Source organism: Acinonyx jubatus, chromosome B3, assembly GCF_027475565.1.
Source record: "Acinonyx jubatus isolate Ajub_Pintada_27869175 chromosome B3, VMU_Ajub_asm_v1.0, whole genome shotgun sequence".
In the NCBI taxonomy this organism is placed as follows: Eukaryota; Metazoa; Chordata; class Mammalia; order Carnivora; family Felidae; genus Acinonyx; species Acinonyx jubatus.
The window spans coordinates 139712643-139740570 of NC_069386.1; the positions used below are offsets into that span (position 1 = coordinate 139712643).

The 27928-nt window shown below is 64.0% G+C and overlaps 2 protein-coding genes across 9 annotated transcripts in view; one reads left to right on the top strand and one right to left on the bottom strand.

Moving 5' to 3' along the window:
- Positions 1–22935, top strand: part of EVL (Enah/Vasp-like) — a 150981-nt gene extending 128046 nt beyond the window's left edge. For 4 of the 5 annotated variants that reach the window (XM_027066605.2, XM_053224928.1, XM_053224930.1 and 1 more), the window contains exons 4-14: positions 2277–2340; positions 5368–5438; positions 7042–7271; positions 7997–8118; positions 11124–11184; positions 14960–15023; positions 16619–16685; positions 16778–16840; positions 20042–20108; positions 20432–20489; positions 22453–22935. In XM_027066605.2, the coding sequence (XP_026922406.2) occupies positions 2277–2340; positions 5368–5438; positions 7042–7271; positions 7997–8118; positions 11124–11184; positions 14960–15023; positions 16619–16685; positions 16778–16840; positions 20042–20108; positions 20432–20489; positions 22453–22490 (905 nt within the window). In that variant the 3' untranslated portion in view covers positions 22491–22935. The remainder of the gene's footprint in view (positions 1–2276; positions 2341–5367; positions 5439–7041; positions 7272–7996; positions 8119–11123; positions 11185–14959; positions 15024–16618; positions 16686–16777; positions 16841–20041; positions 20109–20431; positions 20490–22452) is intronic. The other variant, XM_053224929.1, reaches the window with a different exon arrangement.
- The window catches only part of DEGS2 (delta 4-desaturase, sphingolipid 2), a 72408-nt gene continuing 66057 nt past the window's right edge, over positions 21578–27928 (bottom strand). For all 4 annotated transcript variants that reach the window (XM_027066601.2, XM_027066602.2, XM_027066603.2 and 1 more), the window contains 2 exons: positions 27021–27763; positions 21578–25329 (listed from right to left, as the gene is read on the bottom strand). In XM_027066601.2, the coding sequence (XP_026922402.2) occupies positions 25183–25329; positions 27021–27737 (864 nt within the window). In that variant the 5' untranslated portion in view covers positions 27738–27763 and the 3' untranslated portion in view covers positions 21578–25182. The remainder of the gene's footprint in view (positions 25330–27020; positions 27764–27928) is intronic.

Consider the following 27928-nt stretch of genomic DNA (forward strand, 5'->3'; position numbering starts at 1 on the left):
CTGGAGCGAGGCAGGGGCCAGTTTTCCAGAAGTCCAGCCAGCGGCTGAGCAGCTCAGGCCTGATTCCCAGAACCAGGAGCTGAGGTGTCTTGAGTCCCTCGTGCCTCAGCCGGAGCCTCTGGGTCGGGGTCAGGGCACGCCTGTCCAGTCTGGGGGAACGCAGCCTTTTCCCTACGGCTCTGCTGGTGGCGTGCCACCTGCCACCCTCATTCTCTGCCCTTAAGCGGGTCTCCATCTGACCCCCCGAGTGACCGAACAGAAGAAAGACAGTGGCCTTTAGCAGGCCGTCTGAGTCTGGCTCCGCCACCTGCTGTCTGTGAGACCCTGAGCGGGTCACTTCCCCTTGCCGGGCCACGCCCTTGCCTGTCACGGGTCCTCGCGGGGGCTGCCTGCCAGGGCCGCGGGAGTGGGGAGGAGTTCTCACTGAATTGGGAAAGTGCCTGCACCGCGCACGCGGCACTGTGTTCCTGGTCCTGAGCACTGGGAGGGAGCGGCCCCAAGACCTGGGCCTTGCCCAGTAGGAGAGAGAAGATCCCCGACGAGGATTCGTCCTGTAATTTGTTTTAATTGTTCTGATGCGTGCACCGAACACACATCACGTGCTGTTTATAGCCAGAAAAACCGACTTTTAAAAAAGAGCACAATTACATGCTAATTAGTTAATTTTAAGGGGTGCCCGTCGGGTGCCAGGCCGCCACGCCAGATCCTTGCGAAGGTCGCGTCTGCAAAAGCGTGCAGGTACCGTCTCCTGGCCGCCGTCTGACGGCAGCTGAAGGCACCAATGAGCAGGGGCGGGGCCGGCCGGGTCCACCCAGGGAGGCATTTTCCCTGGAGCCCCACAAGGCCATCTCCTCCCACCGAGCAGCGGGCCCACCGCCCACCACCCGGGTCCTCCTCCTTCCCCGGCTGAAACATTCACACCGGAGCCAGGACACCAGCCAGGCAAGGCTCACCGAAAACTTGACCGGAACGGATCCCGGGGCCCAGGACGGCAAGGTCCAGAAACAGCCAGAGGTGGAGGCTCACTCTGGTCGTGGAAAGACTCCACCCATGCTGTGTCCCACCTGATGGCGGAGACAGGGCCTCCGAGGGCGGGCAGGCTTGAGACCTCGGTGTAAGAGAGAGCACGTGGTCTCGGAGGTAGGGGCTCCCGTAGCTGGGATCACGCCGGACTACCTGCCTGGGAGGCACACAGGACACTCCTGGGCCGGGCAGGAGGCTGCCCTGGAATCGGACGATCTGTTTCAGCTTTGAGATTCTGTTGCTCTCTGTCCCGCTGTGCCCCTGATCCGGGGACAACCTGCTAATCCCTCAGCGGCTTGAAGCGCCTGTGGGAGAACCTTCTGTATGTCATGGAGTTTGCTGTGGGCTGAGCATCACTGCCACTTTATCCCTGGGAGGAGACAAACCCCTTGCCTGTGCCGTCAGGGAAGTATGAGACCCACTTGCCCAGATTCTCTGCCCTGTCACTGACTCTGTGCAGCTCCCCAGTGACACCTGAGCTGGCAAAGACCGGGAACAATCAGCTCTTTCTCAGGTTGGGGCAGAAGCCTACCTTTTCTTGTAAATGTGGTACCGCACCAGCCCCCACCCGAACATAGGGCACAGGTAGCCGACCTAGACTGCCCTGGGCCCTGCCTTCAGGGTCCAGGGCAAGGGTGTGGCCCGGAAGGCTTCGCGGTCGCTCAGTGACAGCCTCTGCCATCTGGGCCTTGCTGTCTCCTTCCCACCCACAGCCGCAGGCTCCTAGATGCAGGCAGGAGGGCCCTGCGCCGCGGTGAGGGCCACGGGCTGTGGCGCCTCCAGACCAGGTGCGAAATCCCTGGCTCTGACGCTTAACCCGCCGCCAGGGCCATTCCTGTGCCCAAAGGGCGGGCCAGAGAGAAGGGGGCGGGACGGAATGCCTCCTTTGGGTTTTGGTGATGACGAGCACACTGGCGATTTGGGTTGGAACGGCTTTGTAGGACGTGCAGAGGCCGGAGCCACGGAGGGACGTGAGGTCGCAGCAAACACAGCTTGAGAGGGAAGGAGGGGGTCTCTGCAGCTGAAGGGCCGTCTCGGCCGTGCGAGCAACGCGGTCCCGTTCCCTGGCTCCGAGAGAAGAGCGCCGAGACGGGCAGAGAGGCGATTGAGGGGGACAGGATAGGGATGGTGGTGTACCTGTTGAGAAGTCAGGGGGTCTCCTGCAGGCCAGGGGGAGCAGAGACGGGGAGCATTGCGGGTTGGTCTGCCGGGGCCTTTCTACCCACTAACCACTGTGCTTCTCTGCCCCGCAGGCCCCTCCACCCAGCGTCAGGTGCAGAATGGCCCCTCTCCTGACGAGATGGACATCCAGAGAAGGTAACCCCCTGCCCGGCAGGGCCAGGACCCCAGAGACACACACTGGGGCGGGGGGCGGGGCGGGGGGAGGTGGACAGGCTTGACCAGAGGGAAGAGGGAGCACGTTTGTGGCTGCTTGGCCAGAGCGAGGAAGGGAACGTGTGGCCTCGTGGGGACGGCCAGTCTGCAGCATCCTAGGTGCGTTCCTGGGACTGAACTCAGCCCTCCCACATGTGTAGGGAGAGCTGTGATGTTGGGGAGGGTGCAGTAACGCGGCCGAGGCCACCCTGCTGGAGACGGGCGGACGCGACCCTCCTGTGGCCTCGGGCGGGTGCCACAGCCTCTCGGGAGGATCTTAACCCCCTGCCCCCGCCCCTCCCACCTGGGATTAAGGTGGACAAAGGCCATGAGCGCCCTTGGGGATCACAGCTTTTTGACAGCTTGGCCAGGGCTGTGTTGTTGCCGTTTGCCAGCCCGTGGAGTATGGGCCGTAAGGTGACCCCCGACCCCTCCAAGGAGCTTCTAAAGTGCTCAGACAGGGAGGAAGGGCCAGTGCCGTTGTCCTGAAGTTATAGAAGAGACCGCGGTGGCCAAGGAGGGAGAAGCCTCCCCAGGTCACGTCGCCAGGGAAGGCGGGGCCAGGGGCTCTGCCCCTCTGATAGGCTTGGAGCCAGGCTGTGCCGAGGTTCTTGGGGTGGGGGGGGGCCTGCAGCCAGACTCCCATGGAACCCTGGGCCGGGAGTCGGGAGGCCACGTCCCCCCCAGCTCAGCTAGCTGTGAGGGTCTCCGGGGCCTGTCTTCCTCTAGCCTGTCACCCGCTCTAGGGAGCGAGGGCCACAACCCCGTAACCTCTGGGTGCCTTCTGGCCCCAACGGTGTACTTTGTAACCCTGGGCAAGTTCCTGCTCTAGACCTCGCTCTCCCACTGGAAGAGAACAGCGATAATCCTTGCTCGGCTCACCTCCATGAAATGAGGTAAAGATGGCAGTGTGCTTCTAGACTGCCTACAGGCGGGGGAGACTCCTTTTATCAGTTCCCATTCGTCTCTCAGTTCCCTGGGCCTGTCTCCTGGCCTCTCAGGATAGACCATGTTGCAGTTTATGAAAGGCTTTTACAGGCTTTGCCTCGTTTACCCCTCACGCTGACCCTCCGGGGTTCCTGTTGCTGGTACTGTTCTCACACGAGCCGCTGAAGCTGAGAGTGGAAAGGACTTGCCCAAAGTCATGAGCACTTAGAGGCGGAACCAGGACCGACAGCCAGCGTGGTCCCAGCTCTGCCGGGTGCCCTGGCCGCCTCCACCCCGAGAGGGGCGTGCGTGAGCCCCACCAGGCCCAGGGATGACTGTTCGGGGCAGATGAGTCCTAACAGATCCCTGAGAACTGGTTAAACACCACCCTGCATTCCCCTGACCCACCAGCCGAGTCCAGAGTTCCTTTGCGAGGCCGCCTGCAGTCCGCTGTCCGTGGGCCAGAGCATCCCCTGCAGGCCCCTCTGTGAACTGCAGGAGTCAACCCAGGCCACAGGGCAGGGGACCCTGCTCCTGCTCGTCACCTCACACGAAGGGAGGCCAGGGGAGAGGTGACTCACGTGGGGCCAGACGTGCGGTGGGGATTCCGAGCACAGGAGCCTTCTGTTCGCTCACAAACAGGGTCTGAAGCCCACACCTGATTTTTAAGTACTTCCAAGAGCCTCCCTTTTGCCAAGGGCTTCTGAGCCTATGGATCCTGCTGGGAAGGTTGGAGCTTCTTCCGGGTGACGCTGCCGCAGTTCGGTAGAGACGCTGATGCAGACACAGCCGGGAGCTCTCCCAGCCTCTCCTACCAGCAGGGTCTTTTCCACCATCTTGTCGGGCTCGCACGTTGTCCTCACCGGAGCCCCCGAGAACACGTGCCCTCGTGCTTACTCTGCGGAGAGGAGGCCCAAGAAAGGGGAGTGACTTACCCGTGGTCACAGAGCCGTGCTCCCAGAGCAGGAGCCAGAAGGGCCCGTCCCTCTAGACGGTCCCCTCTGGAGGAGGTGCTGTGCGCCAGCCGCTGGACGAGCCCCATGTACTCGTTCCTTCACAAAGTGCTTACTGGGCAGCGGCCACGGGCCAGGCGCGGGGCTGGCCCCGGACGGGCACCAGCTCACCGCAGACCGAGGGTGCCGTGCAGACGCAAGGCCAGCACCCTCCCGCCCTGCCAGCCGCCCTCCCCGCCTCCCCCGCCCACGGCCAGACCACCGCGTGCCTCCAGTGCGCTCTCCCGCTGAGCCCGGAGGAGGTGTGAGAGCATCCCCCGACCCCGTGTTTCATGGGCACAGCTAAGTGGAGCTGGCTCACGCCAACTTGAAGCCTTGCTGCTGTCCCTGGTCTGCCCCAGCACCTCAGTCCCGGATTCTGAGGACCTATTTGTGGGTCAGTGTCCTCACTCGACCCGCCTTTACGAGCACCCGAGGTCGCTCTGCCTTCAGGAGCTAGGAGGCCAGTTCCCGCCGAGGCACACAGAGCAGTGCACTGAGCGTACCAAATGGCTCTCGGATGGAAGCCTGGCCTGCGGCTGGCTCTGTGGTAGAAAGAATGAGGACAGGCAGCCTTAGCGTCCGCGTCTCCTGGCAACCGGCGACGCCTGAAACTCGTTCCGGGGAACGCAGTCAGGTGTCCTGAGAATGAACGACCCTGAGGTCAGGTCTGCTGTGGCCCCAGGGCCCCCAAAGCCAGATGGGCACGCCCGGCCTGGGGAAAAGCTCGGTCACTCAGCCGGATGGTCACCCGAGCCTTCCTGAGGGCCTCCCCATCCAGGTGTGCCTGGGACTGTTCGAGGGGGCCTGCCGGCACTCGCCTGTTTGGGGACCTGGAACCAGTCACGTGCCCCACCTCCCTGAAGTGAGGGCAGCACGCCCGGCCATCAGGGCCAGGGCGGACGAGGCAAGCTCGCTGCCAGGGCCCCCAGCCCGGGGCTCTCAGGGAATGCCAACGGAACCCGACTCTGCAGCCTGGGCTCCCGCACACAGAGCCACGTTGTTCTCGGCATCGCGAGGTCAGACCCGCTCTGTCATTGTTGTCTTCCAGACAAGTGATGGAGCAGACCCAGCACCAGCAACAGCGTCAGGAGTCTCTAGAGAGAAGAACCTCAGCCACAGGTGAGACCCCCCTCTGGGAACCGCTCCCCACACCCCGCCCTTCCCGGGGCGCCTCGGGCCTCTGTGAAGAGCTTCTGGTTGCGTCCATCTCCATGTGTCACGGTCACGCCCACACCCGGTGAAAGACAACAGAGCTGGGGGAAGGGGAGTAGCCCAGCCTGGCCCGGCCCTTGCCCCCCACCACTCACTGGCTGAGCAGACACTCAGCGGCCACAGGCCTTGTCTCCGGCACCGTGCTGAGGGCTAGGGACACGCAGGGACGGACAAGGCAGATGCCGCCCCTGCCCCAGGGAGCCCAGTGTCCGGCCAAGGACCCCGGATCATCCCAGTGCACACGTGGTGGCCAAGTTAGTGTGAGTTATAAAGACACACGGAGGAGGGCCCCGCCTGCCCCGGGAGTCAGAAGCCCTCCAGAGATGCAGTGTTATCCCAGCGGTTGAGTGGAACTCAGCACAGGACAGCAGAAGATTCGCTAAAGAGTGACAGCGTTGATTAGTAAGCCCAGGACTTCACAGCTTATAGAGTGTTTCCATGTCCTTCGTTCTGCTAACTTCTCTCAGACGCCCCGTGAAGTAAGCAGGCGCGTGTCCCCCTGGCTTACTGATGAGAAAACCGAGCCCCGGCCCCTGCCCCAGTGACGGGAGGCTTCTAGCACCCCCTGTCACCTCGACCCCCTCCGGGACCCCGCCCCGCTCTGGTCCACCCTCCACGTTGCCGATGCGCAGCTGACCTCATCACGTGTCCCCCCTTCCCGTCCCCCCCCCCCGAGCAGGCTGGCCTCCCAGCGCGCAGGCCCGGTTCCCGCAGACCTGGTGGCTCCTTGCACCTCTCCGGTGCCTCTCCAGCACTCCCCGTCCTCTTCTCCCTCCTTCACCAAACTTGACTCCTGCTCTCTGTCACTGTCCCGGCACCGTGGGCACGTCCCCGAGGACGTCTTCTCTGAACCGGCCCTGAAGTTGAACCCCTCTTCGTGTGCCGAGATGGCGCCACGGGCCTCCCCCAGTACCAGTTGCCATCCTGCCACAGCTGCGCCTGTGCGCTCGTCTGTGGGACTGGCTCACCGCTTCCCCGCGAGGCCATGAGCAGAGAGCCTGCGGCCGCCCTCCCCAGCGCCCGGCATGGTGCTGAGCACGCGGTGGAGCTCAGTAGGCCCTGGAGAGGGAGGGCTCGCCGGACGGTGGACAGAGGACTGCCCGGCCCTCTGCATTGCTCCCTGACACGTGCCCCGGTCGGCCCTGCGACCGTGGGTACCTGCCTCGGTCCCCCGAGGCCACGGTCGGTCACAGCGGCATCTGAGGGACCTACCTCTGCCGGTGCCCAGGGTAAAGCTAGGTACGCAGGCGGAAAACGAGATACGCACCAGAGCGCGTCTGTCACGGGAAGACCACGACGGGAGCTAGAGAAAGTCAGCTGAGCTCAAGGAATGCTGGGAAGACCAGCGGAGGGAGTGACTAGACCAGGGCTAGATGCGTCCTGCGGGGGCTTCCTGGAAGAGGCAACCTTGAGCTTGCCCCTCAGAGGAGCAGGCTGCCTGCTGTCCGTCCTCCCAGGGGAGCACCAGCTGGGGACTGGGGCCTGACTGAGCCCCACCCTTGTATTTCAGGACCCATCCTCCCACCGGGGCACCCCTCGTCTGCAGCCAGCGCCCCCCTCTCCTGTAGTGGGCCCCCACCCCCGCCTCCGCCCCCTGTCCCGCCTCCACCCGCAGGGGCCACTCCGCCTCCCCCACCCCCACTGCCAGCCGGAGGAGCTCAGGGCGCCAGCCACGACGAGAGCTCCGTGTCAGGACTGGCCGCTGCCTTGGCTGGGGCCAAGCTGAGGAGAGTCCAGCGGGTAAGCGTCCCTGGGTGTGGGCGGGCCGGCCCGGGGCCCTTTCGAACCGCCCTCGTCTACCAGACGCTGGGAAAGGCCCCCAGCCTGGACGCCACCCCTGCCACGCGGTGCCACAGCAGCCACAAGGTGCTGGCGGTTGCTGCCGGCCCTCACGCTGACCGTCGCGAGTGGGGCGGGAGGCCTCGCAGACGAGAACTGAGGCGTCGGCGGGGAAGCGGTTCGCACGCCATCCGGCCCGTCAGCTGCAGGGTTCGCACTCAGCCCCGGGTCTCCTGGATCTGAATCCATCCCGCTTCCCCCGCGACCCTGGAGGCCAGCCGCACCACACCCACCGCCTGTCCCAGCACGTCTGGGGTGGCCCGGAAGGGGGAGCGGCCCCAGGGCAGCTGAGGGCAGCTGTGGCTCTGAGAACACCCGCGAGACAGAGTTTGGCTTCCTTCCCGAGACGTGCCCCTCCTCCCGGTCATGACACACCCGCGTTGGCAAGGGCGCTGACAGGGGCCAGCAGACCTGGGGAGCGTCTGTCGACTGCGACCGGCCAGTCCTGGTGCCTCGCTGGACTCCGCTTGAGTCTCCGGCGGGGCTGGGGGGACGGGACCCGAGGGCTGAGGGCCTCTTCCAGCACCTCCGTCGTGGGGATCCCGTCCACCCTCGCGTGCACCCCCCGCCCCCCGTGACGTCCCGCCCCAGACGCCGGACTAAAATGTGGTGTCCTGACCCTTCAGCCAGAAGATGCGTCCGGAGGCTCCAGCCCCAGCGGGACCTCTAAGTCTGACGCCAACCGAGCGAGCAGTGGGGGTGGAGGAGGAGGCCTCATGGAAGAAATGAACAAGCTGCTGGCCAAGAGGTGGGTGTCCGGTCCCCCCTGCCCCAGACGCAGCTACTTGTCAGGGGTCTCCTGCTCCTTAGCATCAAAGCGCAGGCCTTGCCCGGCCCCAGGGCCCACCGCCACCTGGACTCAGCCCAGCAGGGGACTGTTAAGTTCCCCTTCTCAGGGGGTCAGCCTGAGGCATTGGGCCCAGAAGAGTCCCCTGACCTCCCAGCCCTTCCTCATCTGGGTGTGACGGCGTTTACTGACGCATCCTCCGTGTACCAGCCTCGTCCTGAGTGGACAGAAATTTGGAGATAATCTCAGAGACCAGTTCGGGGGAAGAGAGGCGCATGCCCCACACTTACGATCCCGACGTAAATGACACAGTCTCACTGCTGGAGCCGCTCCGAGTGACAACGGCGAACGCGTGCTGCGGGGCCGGTCCTGCGGGGCCATCACGGAGGACACGGGGGAGCCTTCTGAAGTGGCGGGAGTCCCGAGGGCACCACCCCGGGGGATGGGACAAGAGTGGCACCCGCGTCGCGGCTGGGCTCTGGGGCCCAGGGCCCGGTCAGCCCCTTCGTCCACACCAGCAGCCGTGGCGCCAGCTTGCCCCAGGCCGTCAGCCTGTCCCGGTGCCTCCTGGGCGTCCCCCAGCTGAAACGGCAGCGGGCGGAGAGGCCAGGCAGCTCCTCAGAAGGGTCGCAGAGCCTGGATCTTACTCGTCAGCGTGGCCTGGCGGCAGGAACGTGCCGACGTAGGTTGCAAAGGCCATGCTCCCTGGGCACCGCGGGGCTCAGGAGCAGACCCCCCTGTGGGAGTGCTCCTTCGTGTCCGCATAAGCAGCCTCTGGGCCCCTCTCCCACCGGGCCCCCGCCCCCGACTTCTCTTACTGTCAGGCACTCCCACTGCCCTCCAGGTGGGCTAACCCTGAGTGGGAACTCCCCTGGGCCGGGGCTTTGTGTTGCCCTGGCCACGGCTCTGTGAGGGCGAGGGGGGGAAACGGGTCCCCAGAGCGCAGGTAGGTGCCCTGGCGCTTTGCGGCAGGACAGGGCCAGCGGGCCTCTGTGCACACGGCCGGGGGTGGCGGACAGAGCCAGGAGATTGATCCACGGCACGCGTAGGTCGCCAAGGGCAGGGACAGACTGTGAGCAGTCGTCACGCAGCAGAGCAGAGGCTCACACACCAGTGCTGGCCGCCCCCGGGCGAGCCAGGAGGGCCTCACGGGGGAGGCTCCACAGGGGCACGGCCCGGAAGGAGAGCCCTCCTCCCGGCCGAGGTGAGCGGGCAGTGTTCCGATACTGGGGAGGCTAGAGACCCACCGGGCCTAGAGCCCGGCGCGTGGTGGAGGGTGGCGGAAGATCGGGCTATGAGAACAAGCCTTGTCTGCAGGCGTGCAGGGCTCCACCCCAGAGAGGTGGACGGGCCTTGTGTAAAAATAGATGTTGTTCAAAAAGAAAACAGTCCTGCTTCTCTCAAGTCCAAAACCGACGCGTTAACAATAACAGGCCTAGATGGTTCAGACCAAACACGGAGGAAGTTCCTGAGGACAGGAAAAGACCGATGTCGCCAGGAGCCCGTGAGACGCCCGGACGCTGGCGTGACGGTCGAGGCCCCGCCAAGAACAAGCACGGGTGCACCGCGCCCACAAGGGTTCGGCGAGCCGCTCTTTGAAGCCCACCCCGCGGCGGGGGCTGCCTGGAGCCGTAGTGACAGAGCCCCCGCAGGCTGTTGTTTTGATGAAGGTTGGAAGGGAGTTTCTGCCTCCCCTGGGGCCGTATCTCTCTCCCAGCAGCAGGGTCTCCCAGCAGTGGGGTCCCAGCGATGGGGTCTCCCTCCCTGCAGTGGGGTCCCAGCGGCGAGGTCTCCCTCCCAGTAGCGGGCTCAGACGGGAAACTCAGCATGGACAAGAGCTATGTGCTGATCCCTCCCGGGACTGGCATGCCGGCCCGCTCTTGGCTCCAGAAAATTCAGTGCTGGCTCTGGGTGAGGACAGAGTGTCGTGGAACAAAGTGGCAGTGGGCAGCCCGGCAAGGGGGCTGCTGTTGTCCAGGAAGAGGCACTGCAGGCCGGCACTAGGTGTTGGAAGTGAAGACGGGAGGACAGACTTGAGCTACGAGGCACAGGCAGGGTTGGCTCCACTCTGTGAGGAAGAGGTTGGTGGGGGGGGATCCCCTGGGTTTCCGGGAGGAGAGACTCCCCGTGGGCCCGTCTCTCGGCTGTGACAGCCTCACCTCCCGGGTGCTGAGTGCTGTGGCGGCTTCACACAGTGGGAGATCCCTGACAGCACATCTCTGGGGGCTATCAGGGGTGTGTGTGCGGATCTGGGAGTCAGCCAGGTATAGATGACCACTGACGCCAAAACGTAGGGGTGGGCTTTAGAGGATACGAGAAGGGGTCCGTGCAGGTGGGGAGTGTGCAGAGCGACCGGAGAGCATCAGCTGGAGCTCTTCAGGGCCCTGCCCTCTCTGGGCAGGGGCAGGCTCACAGTGGTGTTCTGGATCTGAAAGGGGGCGGGGGGCGGCTGCAGGGCTAAGGTCCGAGATAGGAAGAGGCCATGGAAAAAGGTTTCCCACAGGTAGCGGGATTCGCTTACCTAAGCCAGTCAGTCCGAAGACAGAATGCTCCCACAGCCGTGATGTGTGACCGAGGGGCACCTCTCCCTGTCCCACGGGGCCTGGCCTCGAGTGTCCTGGGACAATGGCTGCCACCCCAGCCCAGCCGAGTCCCCTGGGGAACCTGGACAGGCTACAAACCAACTTCTTCCACTCCTCAGGTGCCATAAACAGAGATTAGAATGTCCCCCAGACCCTGTTCTCCCTTCCCAGACCAGTTTTGTGTCCAGGGTCATGGGACAAGGACAGAGGCCCGGACACTCACCTAGGCATTGCCGTGGCTGCTCGAACAATTGCCTCCTTCACACAAAACGGGTCAGATCCCCCCCACAGATTCCTCTGAGGGCCAGGCGGTGTGTCCAGCAGAGGCATCTGGGTCAGCGTGAAAACAGGAGCTGATGTGTACCCTTCTTCCCCTCGTGCTAGGAGAAAAGCAGCCTCCCAGACAGACAAGCCGGCTGATAAAAAGGAAGATGAGAGCCAAACGGTAAGCAGCCCCCAACTTCCCCACCAGTGTGAGGAGACCAGGCCTTTGGGGCCCTGAGGGGCGCGGCTGGCTTGCACGTACGCGTGGTAGAAACTTCACCAGGTGGTTCATAGGAGGGACAGAAGAGCCGGGGGAGCATTCACGTCTGTCCCTCCCCTCACTCCGGGTGGCAGGCCTTTGCCCTGGTCCTCACAACATCTGAGGTCAGGCAAGAAGCAGGGAAGCGGGAGCTAGCCCGGGAGAGCCACGAGGGGAAAGCTTGGATGTAGCCTGGCAGCTCAGAGGGGCCGTGCAGACGGGGCCTGGCCTCTGCCAGGGATTCGGGGTTCAGGGAGCGCGCTCGCGGTAGGCACCGTGTACTGGGAGACCAGGGCGGTTTTCGTTCTCAAATCGCTTCTCAAGTGGTTTTTAAAGACTTCACTTAAGTCCATCGATTCCAGCAGGAGCTGTAGGCGAGCGGGACAGAGGACACAGGGACTCCAGCTGTTGTCCTTAGCAGGCCTCCTGGAGCCCAGTCTGGCTGCACAGGCTCCAAGCATCTGCTTCCCCTAGGAGTGGCTAATTCTCTTTTCCCCCCGTTAAGCTTTTCTAACAAAAGTAGGCCCCTGCTGCAGTGGCTGAACTTAGACCTTAACCATAAGGGCATACAGGTTGCGTCTTAGTAATGGGAGGCAGAAGAAACAAGCAGCCAGTGAACTGCCTCACGCCGCCCGACCCCCCCTTCCATCAGCTGAGGCGAACCTGGGACAGCCCTGGGCTCCAGCCCTGCCAGCCGGCTTCCTCTGACCCCCATGCCTGGGGACATGCAGTGTGTCAGCCCTTCCGGCTAGCTTCTGCTCACCTACACTTCTCTGTGTAAACACTGATCCCCCAAAAGATAGCGTCCCAGACCCCAGGCTAAGTAAGGCCCCCCACTACTCGATCTTTAACCCCGCACATGCACTTTTGCTTGTTCAGACTCACTCTTAACCTGTGGCCCAAGCCCCTATGTCGCCTGCCTTGCACGGAGTCTGGAGTCGGCCCCGGTAACTCCCCACCAATTTCTACAACTGCAGAGGCCTTTCCGGCCGGGAGCCACAGGGCAGTCATCAGTACCAAAAGCCCGTGTGGCCTTGCTTGGGCATCTGAGTCCTGAGTCGGTCCGTGCTGGACAACTGATGTGCCTCACGGCCCCGTTCCGAACACCCAACCTCCCCAAATCCCCGGCTCCAAGAAGAAGAGTGGGTTCAAATCCCAGGGACTTCTGGGAGAAACCTTCCACCCCCAGTGGGGAGTTCTCATCCTCTGACCCCCACTTTTCTTTCTGGTTTGAATAAGCCTTGGGGTCCTGCTGGTTCCCCTTGCTGCAGCCCCACACACGGTCAGCAGGCCCCACCCCACACACCGGAGCAGGTGCACAGCGGGCCCTGGCTTTCCTTTTTCAGGATCTTCCAGAGTCTCTTCCCTGCTCCTCAATGTGCACAGACTAGGTTTAGTGACAAATGGAAAGCAAACAAGCTTCGTTTGAAAGAAGGAAACAGCCCCGAATATGGGGCCGGGGGTGGGGTGGGCGCCCTGCCGCCCACTGGCTCTGAGGGCGGGCCCAGTGTCCAGGGCAGGAGGGTGTGAGCCCCCCGGCCCCAGCGGGATGGTACCACGTGGTGCTATGGTGCTCTCCTTCCTAGCTTGGGAAGAAAGGGGAACTTCTCTGTGAAGGGAGCATTTGTTTGAATTATTATTTTTTTTAACGTTTATTTCTGAGACAGAGACAGAGCATGAGTGGGGGGAGGGGCAGAGAGAGAGGGAGACACAGAATCGGAAGCAGGCTCCGGGCTCCGAGCCGTCAGCACAGAGCCCGACGCAGGACTCGAAACCACGAACCATGGGATCATGACCTGAGGCGAAGTCGGACGCTCAACCGACTGAGCCCCCCAGGCGCCCCTGTTTGAATTATTTTTGAAAGCATAACAGGATGGCAGTGAACGAAAACTCCTGGTGTCTCATTCTGTTTTAACCCCTGCAGCCTCCATTCTTGCCCATCTCCTTCGGGTCCTGGTGCCCGGGCACACGTGTGGCTGCCCACCGTTTCAGTTACTCAGCCCTCCCTTAAACGAGAGGCCCGAGGAGACTCTTGCTGAGACCCAGGGCCCAGCACCGCATTCCGTCTCTGGGCCAGAGGCCCCGGGAGTTTATTCATTCACCCCACAGATACCTGGGGCCTGCTGATGGGTGCCAGATCTGTTCTCAGTCTGGGGACAAGTGGCTCTCACAGGTTCACGTTGCCCAGGGGCGGGTTGCAGTTGGGGGAGGGGGAGGCCTCCCGCTTGGAGCACTGAGCCTGGCATCCTGGTCCCGGCCAAGGGGCCCACACCTCAGATGGACCAGAGGGGAGGGAAGCAGCTGACAGAGAATGTGGCCCAGGCAATCCCACAGGCGGTTCTTGGCTTCGGGTCAGAATTCACTAGTTCAGTCTCGTCAGGGTGGTTGACTCTGCCTGGTCAAAAGCTCCATGTAGCAATCGTGTGTGTGTGTGTGTGTGTGTGTGTGTGTGTGTGTGTGTTTCTTAATATTTTTATTACCTAACAAATGCTCCTCTCTTAATAGTATAAAATCCTTCCAAAATGTTTGTGATAAGCATCAGCTTTTTTTTTTTTAATATTTATTTTTTGGGAGAGGGGAGGGGCAGAGAGAGGGGGACAGAGGATCTGAAGCAGGCTGTGCGCTGACAGGCTGACAGCAGTGAGCCTGACGTGGGGCTGGAACTCGCGAACCGCGAGATCATGACCTGAGCCGAAGTCAGACGCTAAAGCAACTGAGCCACCCAGGCGCCCTGCAAACATCAGCGTTTTTGTTGTCGAGTTATTCACCTCCTTTCTTTGCGTTTCACCACGCACATTCCACAGGCAGAGCAGACACGCATTTGCCTGCCTCCGCGGAGCCCTGCCGTGGGCCAGGTGCTGCGCGTAGAGATGTGGGCACAGGCACGGGGAGGTGGCCGCACCTGCCGGGAGGCAGCGAGAGGCGGCCCGGCTCCGGCTCCTGCCTGGCTCACCTGTCAAGCCTGCCTCCCCCACCAGTGGGTGCTTTGGCAGAGGGGCACTGAGGACAGAGCCAGGTTCTAGAGCCCACTTTGACAGCAACACTGATGAACTTGTAGGCTGGTTGGGCAGAGAGAAGGGGTTCTCACCGCGTCCTCCTCTCTCGGTAAAAGAGAAGTGAATGGGGTCTCCCACCGCCAGGTGTCTGGGGTGAAGGCCGTGCCGTGGGCGGCCCTGACCCTCACTCCCAGAGCCTGGCCCTGCTGCAACCCACGTGCACGGCCCCGTAAGGCCACCTAACATCCGGTCCTCACGCCGGCCAGTGGAGCAGGGAGCCGGGCCTAGAGAGGGAGTCCCTTCCGTGGTCCTGCCCGGCCACTCCCACGGGCCGCCCAAGGCTGCCAGCGGACAGTGGCCCACGAGGAGTCAGCCCGAGGGGCCCGTGGCAGGCTCAGTGACGGCAAGGGCTTGTTGCAGATCACAGAGAAGTCTGCCCGGCTCTGCAGGAGCCCGCGTCTCCCTGCAGCCTTCCCCCACCCTACCTGTCCAGAGGCTGGACCACTTCCCCACCAAGATTAGGGCTTTTCGCTTGTTGCTGATAACAGTCACTGTTCTGCTGATTACAGAAGTAACACAGGCTCCTTAGAAAATGTGGAAAGGCAAGGTTTGCTAGTGACCTGGTCAGAGGCGTCCTGCCTTTGCCCCGACGGGCCTTTCTAAGCAGACTCTGAGGGTACAGCTTCTCTTTTCCGTTTCAGGAAGAGCTGAGCACCTCTCCATCTCCGGGGACCCGAGCAGCCAGCCAGCCACCCAACTCCTCAGGTAAGGGACGGCGTCCCGCCCCACACCAGGCACGAGGTCCGAGGGCAGGAGGGGGCCGCTTTGGGAAGATGATGTGTCCCGACCGCCTCGCTCCACAGATGAGCAGTGAGGGCCGATGAGGTGGCACAGTGGGGTCTCCCTGACGTCTTCTGGAAGCCCTGAGCCTCCAGGAGGAGCGGGGGCAGGTGCTGGAGCCACAGCCTGTGCTGATGTCCCGAGGGCATTAGAACCCCCACATGGGGGAGGAGGAGCGGGGGGGGGGGGGGGGAGCTGGGGTTCCCAGCCTCGGGCCAGAGCTCTGAAGAGGAACACGCCTGTCACACGCGTGTCTCCCTACAAAGAGCCCGCCGTGCTAGATGAAACCGTCATCACCCGTGAGCCTCGCTCACTGTGGTGCTGCTAAGAAGTCTGCTGGTGATGGGGTAGGGGAGAAACAGCCCCAAACCCTGCTCAGAAGCCCTGTCGGCACTCGGGGTGCAGGGGTCCACGTAGAAGAGTGCCTTGAGGCTGGAGAGTGGGAAGAAGCTGCTGGGGTTGGTCACTCGGTTGTTCGACAGACCTTTGTTCGGCACCTGCTCGAAGCCTGTGCTCTCGAGAATGGTGGGAGGGGCAGAGAGGAGACAGGCCACCGCACCCCAGCAGAGGGAGGCTCTCGGCAGCTGCTGGCTGCCTCGTGGGGGCGTGGCCCTGCCGCCGCACCTGCCTCTGGTCCTGATGCTCTGCCGGCCAGGCTGCCTCCCTGTGACCTCTCCTTCTGAAAAGGTGCCACCGTGGATTCTTGGCGAATGCGTGAACACCGCACACCCCAGTGAATGGCTATATATGCTGTGTCCCAGTTTAGGAGGTGACGTGGTTTGTTCGGGGCCACAGCCTGAGCCTGGATGTGGTCCCAGATCTTGTGCCTACAGGCCCAGCGTGGGCCCCAGAGCAGGGTTTTGGGGAGAGACCCCCCCCTCAGACCCTCAGGTGGCTTCCTTGCTACCCCTAGGGATTTTTCTTCTGCCTCTGCTCATTCTGCAAAGTCAGGGAATTCAGTTCAGTCCAACAAACCTTTTGAAGTAAAACGAAATAGGAATTTAACACCACTTAAGAAAGAAGATGAAAAGAAAAAACAGCTTTCAGGGCCAGAGCCGGAGGGGACCAGCTGGTACTCAGTGGGGCGGGGACGGGCAGTCTCTGGGCTGCCCTAAGGGCAGCCAGGCCACGGGCTTCCTCTGCTCCACTCAGCCCTTTGCCATAGTCGGGGCTTGACTGTAGAGGTCACGGTTAAGAGGCTCTCACTCCAAGAAGAGACCCAGCCATGGTGAGAGGACTCAGAACCAGGCCACAAGTCAGGGTCAGCCAGGTCCAGGGAGTGGGAGCTGCGTCCCAAGGGGGGCGATGCCGGGTGACAGCAGTGCCATCCACAACCCTGCAAGGGCCATCCTGGGCCAAAGAGAGCCTGGGAACAAGGAGCGCGAAGCAGACCTTCCTGCTGGGGCAGCTCTGCGCCCTCAGTGTCCGGGTGGGGGGCCTCCTGCCTGGGGGGGGGGGCGGGTTGGCCACCGAGAGTCCTCCCAGCTCTGAGGCTCTCCGTCCCCTGTCTGAATCGACAGAGGCTGGCCGGAAGCCCTGGGAGCGGAGCAACTCGGTGGAGAAACCCGTGTCCTCATTACTGTCCAGGTGAGCTGCCCTGGGGAGGCTGAGCTGTGCGTCCGGCGGGGCCGAGGCGGGCGACGGGCCAATTCACACGTGTGTTTCATTCCGTGCCGTAGAACCCCGTCTGTGGCAAAGAGCCCCGAAGCTAAGAGCCCCCTTCAGGCGCAGCCTCACTCTAGGTACCGAACAACCCCGTCCCGGGGACCTCCTCTGTCCGCTGCCCGCGACTAACACCCCCAAACTCCCGTGTCCTGTCACCTAACAGTTTGCTCTGGGAAAGGGTGGCCTGTTCCTCAGACCTGGGGAAGGTAGTCAGGAGGGCCTTCAGGGCTGTGCACACCTGCTCCTTGCTGTCCCCTCGCAGAGCGAGAGGTGGGGCCCTGGGGAGGGCAGTAACGTGGGGCTGGCCTTGAACCCCAGCTCTGGGCTCACTGACTGTGACTTCGGGCCAGGCCGGGCGGCCTCTGCGGGCCTCCACTCCTCCCGCACCCTATAAAGCAGCTGTGCGGACAACAGCCGAACACAGGAAGTGCTCGCTGGCCGTGGCCACATCCCACATTTCGGCTGATCCCGGGACCAGCTGGCACCCTGCCTCCCCTCCCTCCCTCCTTTGCCTACAGCTCTCCCCCGAGAAACACGCACCATTTCCCAAACCAAAAGCTGGTGTGGTAGCAGGATGGAGTATTTGAAACGGAGGTGTCCCCAAAAGTCAGAGGCAAACAGCCACGTGGCCTGAATTTGCAGGTCTCTGGGACCCATATTGAGAAAAGTCCCTGTTGCCCACGACAAACTGAAGGGGACCCGCACTTAGCACAGATACAGGTAGCATCTGAGCCTGAGCGTGCAGAGTAGACAAGGCTATCCAAGAGCGCTCCGGCCGGGCTCTGGAATGGCAGTGACGTTGCCAGTGATCAGGACGAGGTCTCGGAGGTCAGCCAGGTTCGGAGCCGGGGCCCGCAGGTCTCTGCCTGCAAGGAGCCCACGTGCAGCAGCTGTGAGTTGTGAGACGTGCTCTGCGGAAGACAGTGGGGACAGAGTGCTGTAGCGTGTGGGCGGGGGCAGGCCCCTCAGAGGTGGCATTGGACTTGACCTGGATAAGGAGGAGCCTGCCCTGCAGAGAGCTTGGGGACAGCCTTCCGAGCAGGAGGTAAGTGCCAAGGCCCCGTGACCAACCCGGCAAACTCAAGGACAGAAGCCAGCCAGTGTGGCTAGCAGGTGGTGGAAGGTGGGGAGGGCTGAGGGCGGGGAGCGTAGAGGGGCCAGGAGGGGTCACGTGGCTGGAAGTCTAGGTTCGTTCTGTGTCCCCCCTACTGGAGCTCTAACGCAGGGCGCCCTGGGGGACCAGTGCTTTCACTCCAGCTATGAAGGGACGGGGGACCCTAGTGGGGCAGGAGCCAAAGGAAGGGTCCTGGGAGGAGGCAAGGCCACCAGGGCAGCCCGTGCCCCTCAACAGGCAAGGACGCTCCCAAGGGCATTCCCACCGGGAATGGGGCTCTCCACCTCCAAGACCAGTCTGTTCTCTGGTTTCACTGATGGCTCCGAGCGGGGCGTGTGGAGCCCCCCGAGAGAGGGGTCCCTCTCGGGGTGACTGTGGGGGGACCGAGGCCCTGAGAGGTGAAGCAGGCTGCCCAGGGGACCCAGAAAACTGCTGCTAGAACAGACACTTGAACCACAGCATGGTCGCTACCCCTCTTCCCCCGTCAGGATCCAAACTTCCTTAGCCTCCTTCAGAGCCACCCCGGCCTCTTTCTCGAGTTCAGCCAGGAGGGACCAGGAACACCTCTTTCTTCGTTGTTTTTTTTTTAATCCAGGTTTGGGCACTGGACCACTAAACTTTATTTATTCAGTGGTTTGCTTTCCCCGCTTTATTGGGATACAGCTGGCATCTAATACTGTAGAAGTTTAAGGTGTGCACCGTGGTGATGATGTCTGTACATATATTGGGACATGGTCACCGGGACAAGGTTAGTTAACACAGCCACCACCTCACGGTCTCAAGATCCACTTTCTTAGCTGCCGTGAAGCAGACGGCACAGTGGCGTTCACCGTGGTCGTCATGCCACAAAGCACATCCCTGAACTCTCGCGTCTGCACCTGGAGGGGCGTGCCCTTTGACCTCCCTCACCCGGCCCCCGGCCCCCGGCAGCCACCGGTCGACTCTGGGTCCACGCGTTCCCCTTTTCAGATTCCACGTATCAGCGAGATCACATAGTGTCCGTCTCTGCCCTTACGTCACCCCTGTTGTCATACACGGCAGGACTCCCTTCTTGGTGGCTCAGTGGTATCCCGCCGTGTGTGGACACATCTTCTTTACCCATCCGTCTGTCAACAGATCCTTGGCTTGTCCCCACGTCGCGGCTCCTGTCAGTAATGCCGCCGTGCCCCTGGGGGGCCTGTCTTCGGGACGGCCACCTCCTTCCCTTTAGCTACACACCCAGAAGTGGCTCTGGGTTTGTTTTTGAGGGGCCTCCGCGCTGTTTTCCGCGGTGGCTGCCCCACGCTTCGGTTCACGTGCTCGCTCTCCCTGGCACTGACCCCTGCCAGGTCGATGTGTGTCTGCCCACGCTCACCCCGTCGGTCCCCAGAGCCGGCTCGGGCCTCACATTTCCCTGGACCCGCAGGCTCCCACCGCCCTTCTCTTCTCGGGAGATAAGTGGGATCCAGAAGGCGTACCTTCCTCACCACCGCCCCGCTTTAAAAGGCCGAGTGATCAGATGAGCATTTTCTCCAGATTTTCCCAGGGACGGTTCACATGCCACTAGCTAACCTCAGTTCAGCAGCTTTTCAAAGAAGTACGATCCGTGAGACCGAAACCTTTGCCTCCAAAGAGCAAAACCACATCCAAACACATTTCCTGGGGGGAAAGTTACACCCGAGGACCGGTTACCTACAGCAAGGACACCGGTTTGTGTGGAAGTGGATACCTTTAGGATGAGGGTGTACCGTGTGTTTTTTGGGATTCTGCGTGTATTTAACACCGCTGTTCCTGGTTCTCCCCAAGCTGCGGGTCAGCCGGGAACCTAGACCCCTCACCGAGCAGCTTGCCAGTATTTTTTTCCGGAGGTGGTAGCATGTGACCTGTAACTGCCGCATTGCCACCTGCGTGTACGAGCTCCCAAACCAGAAAACAACCCCTTCATTGGGCCCCCCGTGACCCCTGGGTTGGGAAATACGGTCACAGCGTCCATGCGACCCTGTTGAGGTGGACACAGGACATCGGGATCCTTTTAGCAAAGCTTAAGAGTGGCCTGGGGTAAAAGCGTGGTCCTCAGCTGAGCTTGGAGGCCCTGGCACGCCCAGCCTGCCTTCCCCCACGCGGTCCCGGCGTGGAGGGCGCCCGCCAGGCTCCCCACCTTACCGCACCCTGCCATCCTCTCCAGGATGAAGCCGGTGGGGGGCGTGAATGACGTGGCCCTGGATGCCTTAGATTTGGATCGGATGAAACAGGTGAGTGTGTCCTTTCCTGAGAGGTCGGGAAGGAGCCAGAGGCTGGGCCCCTGCCGGGTGCACGCGGGTAGGCAGGCCCATCGGAGTGGCAAGCAGTGGGGGAAGGGGGTGCCCGTGCTCATGGTCAGAAGAGCATCCCTCTGCCCTTCCGGACATTCCAGCCTGCCCCGGGGCTCCCCGCACCCCCGGGGCCGTCCCTGGTTTCTGCAGCAGGACTGGGGTGTCCCGTCCCCCAATCACACTCCATCCTTGCCTTGTGGGAACACGGGTGAGGGCCCCTCGGACATGCGGGTCCCTTCACCTGGAGGCTCTGCTCCCAACAGGAGATCCTCGAGGAGGTGGTGCGAGAGCTCCACAAAGTGAAGGAGGAGATCATCGACGGTGAGTAGAGGCCGCTCCCTGGCCACCACCCAGGGTCCTGGAGAAGCGGCAGGGCGGCCGGGCCCGAGGGCTACAAGGCAGCGGAGCTGTGGTGGCCCCGCCAGGGAGGCCCCTGGTTCCGTGCCGACGGTCCCGTTCCCCCTCCTGACCCCCACGTCACCCCCACCCTCTGGTCGAGCAAACCGGGGCCCAGACGAGTTAGGTGACTTTGCCTGAGAGATGCACCTCCACGGGGGTCACCGACTGGGTCAGCGCTCGCCCGGGCTTCCGCCCGGCTGAGCTGTGAGCGTGTGGAAGGGGAGAGCGACCGGAGAACGCGTTCCAGACCAGGGGCGCTGAAGCGGCCCGAACCGTCTGCCCCTCGTCTGCACACCCAGACCGCACACTCCTTTGATGCTGCCACCTGCCAATCACCGGGTTGGGTTACAGGGGCCACTGCTGCCGTCCCAGGGGGTTATGGGGACCAAGACGCCACAGAGCGACCCGTGGGCCTGATACAGTTCCCAGCTTGCCTGGTTGGCCCTGGGCTGGGGGAGCAGACACGCGGCTCCCCCTCAAAGAGCCTCTGGCTCCAGAGGGCAGGGTCCCGTCACGTCCGTCCTTCCGGTTCCTGCCAGAGCCTTTGATACGGCTGGCTCAGGGCTGGAGCCAGAGGAAAAGGAGAGGTTTGGGCAGAGCTGGCTCGCCCGGGGACAGAGCAGCAAGGCGCAGCCTAGACACCAACCCCCACACGCCCTCGCCAAGGCTGGGCCTGGCCCCCACAGGAGCAGAGGTGGCGGGGCGAGAGAGGGCTCCGTGACCTGAAAGGGGTGGGCCCTGGTGGCAGAGGGCTGGACAGAGGGGAGGCTGGGGTGGGAGCCCACCTGAAGCGCCCGCTGACCCGGACCCCCCCCCCCCCACCCAGGGCTGTGTGAGCCGCACCCTGTCCTTGTCCTCGCTTCAGCTTCAGCTGAGAGCTGAGGATACTGGTTCCTGTTTGTTCTGCACCCCACCCCCACCCCCCCAGGCCTGGGCTGGGCAGATGGGCAGATAAGGAGTTAATGAGTGAAGTGCAAGGCCGCCCCGGAGCCAGAGAGGAGACGCAGGCCAACTATTACCTCTGCTTTATTACTGGGGGCCCCACCTGGGAGGGGCCGGCCAGCTGGCCCCAGAGCCAGAGCTGGTGTGTGGCCGGAAGCAGGGCTGCACAGCCAGCCTCCCTGCAGGGGGAACGGGCGGGGACGCAGGCAGTGGGGTGCGGCAGGAAGCACGTCTCCAGGTCTCCCTCTCCCCTCTGCCGTCGGTGCGGCCACCGGTGGGGGCTGCCTCGTGGGTGGGCCTCCACCTGCGGCCAAGGCCTGCGGGAAACGGCGGGCAGCGCGGGTGCTCCAAGAGGCATCCCCTTGTCACTTGAGAAGGGCCCAGCACTCAGCTCTTTCTCCTGGCCTTTGGCTCCAGGCCCAGTGGGGTCTGTCCAGGGAAAGGCCCAAATCTGGGGGAGAACCAGGAGGGGTGGGGACAGGAGGCAGCCCTGCAGGGGAGGCGGGAGCAGGAGCCATCCCCCCCCCCCCCCCCCACGCTCGAGGCCAGGCCCTTTCTGCCGCCACTGCCAGAAGCAGGGCCCCGGGACCTCCGGGCAGAATCCGGTGCCCACCGTGCCCAGAACTGCCCGGGGCTCCTGGTGTCCACAGGCCCTTCACCAGCCCCGAGGCAATAGGCAGGTGAAGCCCCCCACCCCTACCTCAGCTCATCCTCTACCTGGAGGGGGTGCTTTGCTGTCACCCCAATGTCTGCACAGAGTCTGCTGCCCCACTTGACCTCTAGCCTGTGCCTCGCGACCTCTGGGAGCCTGGGTGAGGCTCTCAGGAGAGCAGGGCAGACGCCAGAAAGGACCTCTGGGCGGGGGCGGGTGTGGGGGACAGGGCCTGCCCAGAATCAGGGCTCGTCCCTGCTGTGCCTGAGCCTGTCCTGTCCCGTCCCTCAGCCATCAGGCAGGAGCTGAGTGGGATCAGCACCTCATAGTGCCCTCGGCCCCCGCTGCCACCGCCGCCGACAGAGACCCCAGGCCACCCGCCGGCGGGGACACAGCGAGGAGCCCAGCCGCCGGCCCCAGGCCTCCTGCGCCCGCGAGTGCTCACCGACGCTGGGAGGTGCTCCAGTTACGAGTGTTAACGCGTGATAGAGTATCAAAATGAGGAAACAAGTTCCAATTTCTGGATTTTTTTAGATTCTACCTGACACAGCACCGGTCTACTCGCCTTTTTTGTATTTTATATTTGCCTATTTAAGTGTACATTTCTTTGGTTTATAGAGGACTCCCCAGATCACACGCTTCATTAGATGGTTTCCGAGTTTTCTCCTAGGTGATGCGGTCAGCGGCGAGCGGTCCCCAGCGTCGTGGTGGTTGAAGTCTGTCCACGCACCGCGGTGTCTGTGTCCACGTGCTAATAAACGCTTACTGTCCACACCCCTGGCTCCGGCTCACTCTCCCGCGCCGGCTCCGGCCGCTCCTGGCTGAGGACGCCGTCCCCCGGGGGAGCAGAGGGGCCAGCAGAGGCCTCGGCCGGTAGCCAGGCTGAATGCAGACAGGGAAGGCGGGAGCAGGGGCCGGGGCAGCTCGCGCGCTTCCAGCCGGCCCGCGACGGTCTCCCCCAGGGGTGGGCCCTGAGTGCCGTCCACACTGCAACCTCAGACTCCACGTGCGTCCTGACCGCAGGGCCGGGAGTGGCAGCTTGGGCTCCGCGAGGCAGTAGGAGAGTGAGGCAGGCTGCATCCTCCAGGAAGGACCACCGCCCTGGCCCGCACGCCCGCCCGAGGCGTATGCCAGCACTTCTCACACCACACACGCTCCCCTTCCGAGCCAGAGACGGTCTGACCCCGTGCCGGGAGCAGGGCCCCGGCCAGTGGCCAGGCCTTGGAATCCTGGACCATCTCACGGCCACCACAGGCACGGCAATGTGCCCAGCCATCCTGCGGGGGGCCTCGTGGGAGGGGAGGAGGCGGGGCCCGCCGTCCGGCTGATGACAGGGGACTGCTGTTTTCTAGCCGGGCTCTGGACCACCCCCCCCCCCCAGCCCCCCACCCCCGTCTCCTCGAGCGCTCCCAACAACCGTGCAGACCGGAGCCAGGTGGTTCTGTCGGGAGGTGAGCAGCCCCCAGGGCCGGCAGTGGTTCTGGTTGTAACCCAGGGCGACAGATTCCAGGCCCACTGATCCTGTCATCTGGAGTCTGGCAGGGAGCTGGCAGGTGGTGACAGTCTCCTCCTCGGGACAGCTCTGCGGACAGGTGGGCTGGCAAGCCCCGAGGAGTCCCCAGGCCGGCAGCGGGAGGGGCTGCGCTCACCTGGCTCGGGCCAGCCTGTTTGCACAGGGAGGGGCCCCCCGTCCGGGCTCAAAGTACTCCCGCCAAGCTGCGCTGCCTCACACAACAGCCCCGGGGCCCAGGCCTCTTCCCAGGGCCATCCCGGTGTCAGACCGTTCTCGGACACAGGGGTGCCTGGCACCACATGAGGCCACTCCCAGTCCCGGGCAGGAAGTCCTTGCGCAGCACCGGCCAGGTCTCGGGCCCTGGGAGCTGCCACGTGCCTTCCTGACAGCCCTCCTTCCTCTCCTGGGCCAGCTCACAGGGCCCAGCGGTGCCCACGGTGGCGGGGGGGGGGGGGGGGTCCTCAGTCTCCCCAGCCTTAGGCACCCCTCCTGCTGCCTGCCTGCCTCTGGGAGACCAGGACCCCACCCCTTGCAGCCCCCAAGGGCCAAGGGCCGTGCCCCCACCAGTAAAGACAGAGCCACCACCAGGGACACCAGCCTGCTTCCCTCGGGGCCGTGGCTCACTCGGGCAGCCACCTGTCTGCCCAGTCACATGTCTCCCCTCCGTGCATCTGGCCTGCGGCACCCGTTTATGAAGATCTCAAGTCCTTGGGGAGTCGGTCCGGGAGACAGACTCCACCCTGTCTGGGCTAAAACCTCTAGGGTCAGGGAGGGCTTCCCTCAGGCCAGAGCCTCGAGGTGGGGCGGGAGCACAGCTCAGGGGGGCAGTGTCCACACTCAGCCGGGCTGGAGAGGAGGGAAGGCCCGCTAACGAGGGGCTTCAGGGCCACGTGGACCCCCCAAGCCCCAGGATGTGCAGGGGCCACTCACAAAGGCAGGACCGCAGGGGTGCTAAACACACAGCGTGAAGCGGCCGCAGTCCCCAAGGCCGGAGAGCAGGCGGGGTGCAGCCGGGGCCGGCCGGGAAGGAGATCCACAGGCCTGAGGCCTGCAGGGTCCGGCCGGGGGGGGGGGGAGGGTGCCTCAGTCTGAGGCTGGGCTGGAACCACGCCGCCCCTGGGAAGCACGGTCTGTGGATGTGAAAACAAAACACCGAACTGAGTTTAGGGCACGGGAACACCAGGGACGTCAGCTTGGTGGAGGTGGCACAGAGCACCCAGGGCTGGGCCAGGCCTCCGTCCCCGAGGCCCAGGAAAGGAGGGCCTGGCCTGGGTCGACAGTGCAGGTGCGGACCAAGCTTCTCCAGGCTGCATGTGTGCCCGCTGTGGCCGGATGCAGTCCTGGGTTCTGGGGGACAAGACCGCGGTCAGTGCGGGAACCAAATGCAGCGAAAGCAGCTCTGGGCACTGGGCTGGGGGTGGGGTGGGCAGTGACAACCCACTCTGCAGGAGGGGGGGGCAGGGCGGGGCAGCAGGCCCCCGGGTTCCGCGGGGTCCTCTGCCCCGGGCTCACAGACGCTCCTCCGCCAGCTTGCACACCCGCTTCACCCTGGCGTAGGGCCCCAGGGAGTCCTCGAGCACGAAGTCCCAGAGCACCTTCACCCACGAGTGGTGCTGCGGTAGGTGGTCGTAGTACTCGGGTGCGATCTTCCGCACCTGCAGAGGGAGCGGGCAGGGTCAGAGGTCGCAGCCTGGGGCACGCCTCTCTGCCACACACATGCACACGCGTGCACGCACACACACACACCCCCCGTCACTGCCCAGGGTACCCACGTCTAGCTCAGCCAGAGTGCTGCCTGAGGCGAAGGGGCCGCTGGCAGAGCCCCCTGCCCTAAGTGGGGGTGAGCGCTTAAAAACGCGGCCTCCCCTTGGCGGAGCTCATGCCAAGTTTCTGTCCCCGGGGCCCCAGGAGGCCCAGCTTTCGTTCCCTCAAGCGCCTGTGGGGTTCTGAGACGAAGCCTGGCGCGAGTTCGGCTGAGCCACCGTCGTGCCCACACTCCTCGCGCCCAGCATCCCGTGCCCTCTCCCGTCCCCCACACCCTCTGGCCTCGGCTCCCACCAGGCCCCCGTCCATCACCTGCCTTCCTCCCAGCCTCACTAGTCCCCTTTTCCCAAATGGCACACACCGCTCCCTCTAGCCTCCTGCCCCCTCGGCCCGCCTCCTCCAGGAAGCACTCCCGGCCACATGGGCACACCGCCACTCCACCGCCCGCCAACTTCAGGGGATGCCCTTCGCGCCTGCGCTCAAGGCCCGCTTTATAGCTGACGACCCGGCTCGAGAGACCAGGTGGCCCGCACGGGGCGTGAGCAGTGGGAGAAGTAAAGGCTTGCAGCGAGCCGACTACACGTGCTTCCGCGACCACCTTGGGTCTAGATTCTGGCTCTGCTACTTCGTGGGGCAGGGACCGCCCCCCTTGTCTGAGCCTGTGCCTCGTGTGTGAAATGCGGATAATGGGGAACGGGGGTCCTCGCTGCACGGGCTTGTGGCGAGGCCGGAGGGAGATGCTGCCCTGGTGCCCGGCACCCAGCTGGACCTCCGCCGCAGCGTCAGGAGAGGAGGGGGAGGTGAGGGAGGGCGGGGCTGCACCCCCCGGGCCGGGCACTCGGGCCGTCGGGAGTCCAGAGTCACGCGGCCAGGGCACAAACACCCGCGCGCCCCGACCAGTGCTCCCACTTCACCGCATGCACGCACACACACACGCGCGCGCGTCCGTGTGGCGGCATGCTCAGCCACACACGCAAACATCTGCACGCGCAGGCACGCGCACAGACTCAAACATTCCGACGTCCTCCCCACCGATGGATGCCTCCTCCGGCCACCCTGCGCCTCGGGTCTCTAACCCCCCAGCGCCAGAGGGGCGCTCCTTCCCCTCCCCCTCCTTCTTTCCCTCCCTCCTCCCTCCTCCCGAAATTCCCCCCAGGGGGGCTCCCAAGGCAGAGGAAGCAGCTCAGGCCGAGCCACTCGGGTCACAAAGGGCAAGGCCCACCCCATCCTCTCTGTGCCACCAGGGCGCCCTGGAGGCCCACAGGGCAGTGACAAGAAACGAGCAGGGACAAGGGAGGCAGGGGCCAGGAACGGGAGGTGTGTCACACGCAGCGTGGCTGTGCTGCCCCCCCCCCGGCCCCCCCAGGCACAGAGAGGGCAAGTGGCCCACCCCAGGGCATACAGCCCGGGAACCGTTTCGCTAAACGGTGAAATGCCCCTCGAGCCCCTGCCCTCCCTGAAATCACCCCCTCACTCCGCAGCCAGCAGGCCCTCGCCTGTACGGTGCGGCCCCTCCCGCTGCCCCGGGGCCCGCCCCCCCCCCAAGCGCCCCCAAACCCCTCCCCCGCTGGGGCGCCCCTACCAGGGGCAGGTTGCAGCCCGGGATGCTGGGGAAGTCGTGGTGCTCCACGTGGTAGCCCACGTTGAAGGTGATCCAGTTGAGGGGCCCGTAGTAGGAGTAGGTCTCGTGGCCCTTGAGGAACATGTAGTGCTCGGCCACGAAGTGGCCCGAGATGGGGTGCAGGCCCAGGCCCAGCAGCGTGCTGGCCAGCAGGTAGACCACGGGCTTGAGCCCCCAGAGGGCGAAGATGGCGGCGTCGGCGGCCAGCTGCACCAGCGCGTTGAGCACCTCCATGCGGGTCACGGCCTTGGGGTGCACGCACAGCGGCCGCAGCGAGTAGAACAGGGGCTGCAGCGCCAGCCACAGCAGCTTGCGGGCCGGCGTGCAGAAGAGCCAGCCCTCGAGGCGCGTGGGCACGTCCACGTCCAGCCCGTCGCCGCCCAGGTAGCGGTGGTGGTCCACGTGGTACTTCTTGAAGGAGGCGGCGTAGGGCACCCCCACCGGCAGGTTGGCGAACACGGCGAGCCAGCGGTTGTGCGCGGCGCGGCCCGTGCCGAAGGCGGCGTTGTGCGAGATGTCGTGGATGGCGAGCGTCAGCGAGTGGTTCACGCAGCCCCCGAACGCGTAGGCCCAGAAGAGCAGCCAGCGCCACGCCAGGCCCCGCACCAGCCAGCAGGCCAGCAGCTGCGCCAGCACCAGCCCCAGCACCGTCCACTTGAGGCGAGGGTCGGGCCGCATCAGGGCCTTGATGGCCGGGTACTTGGCTGCGGGAAGGGCGGAGGAGACAAGTGAGGGGGGCGTGGCCACGCGGCAGGGCCTCCCCCTCCCCCGCTTCCCTTTCCCCGCCCGCCCTCCCTCCCTCCTTCCAGCAGCCACGGCGGGGGGGGGGGGGGGGGGGTCACTCGAAGGCGTGGCCCTGCGTCTGGGGA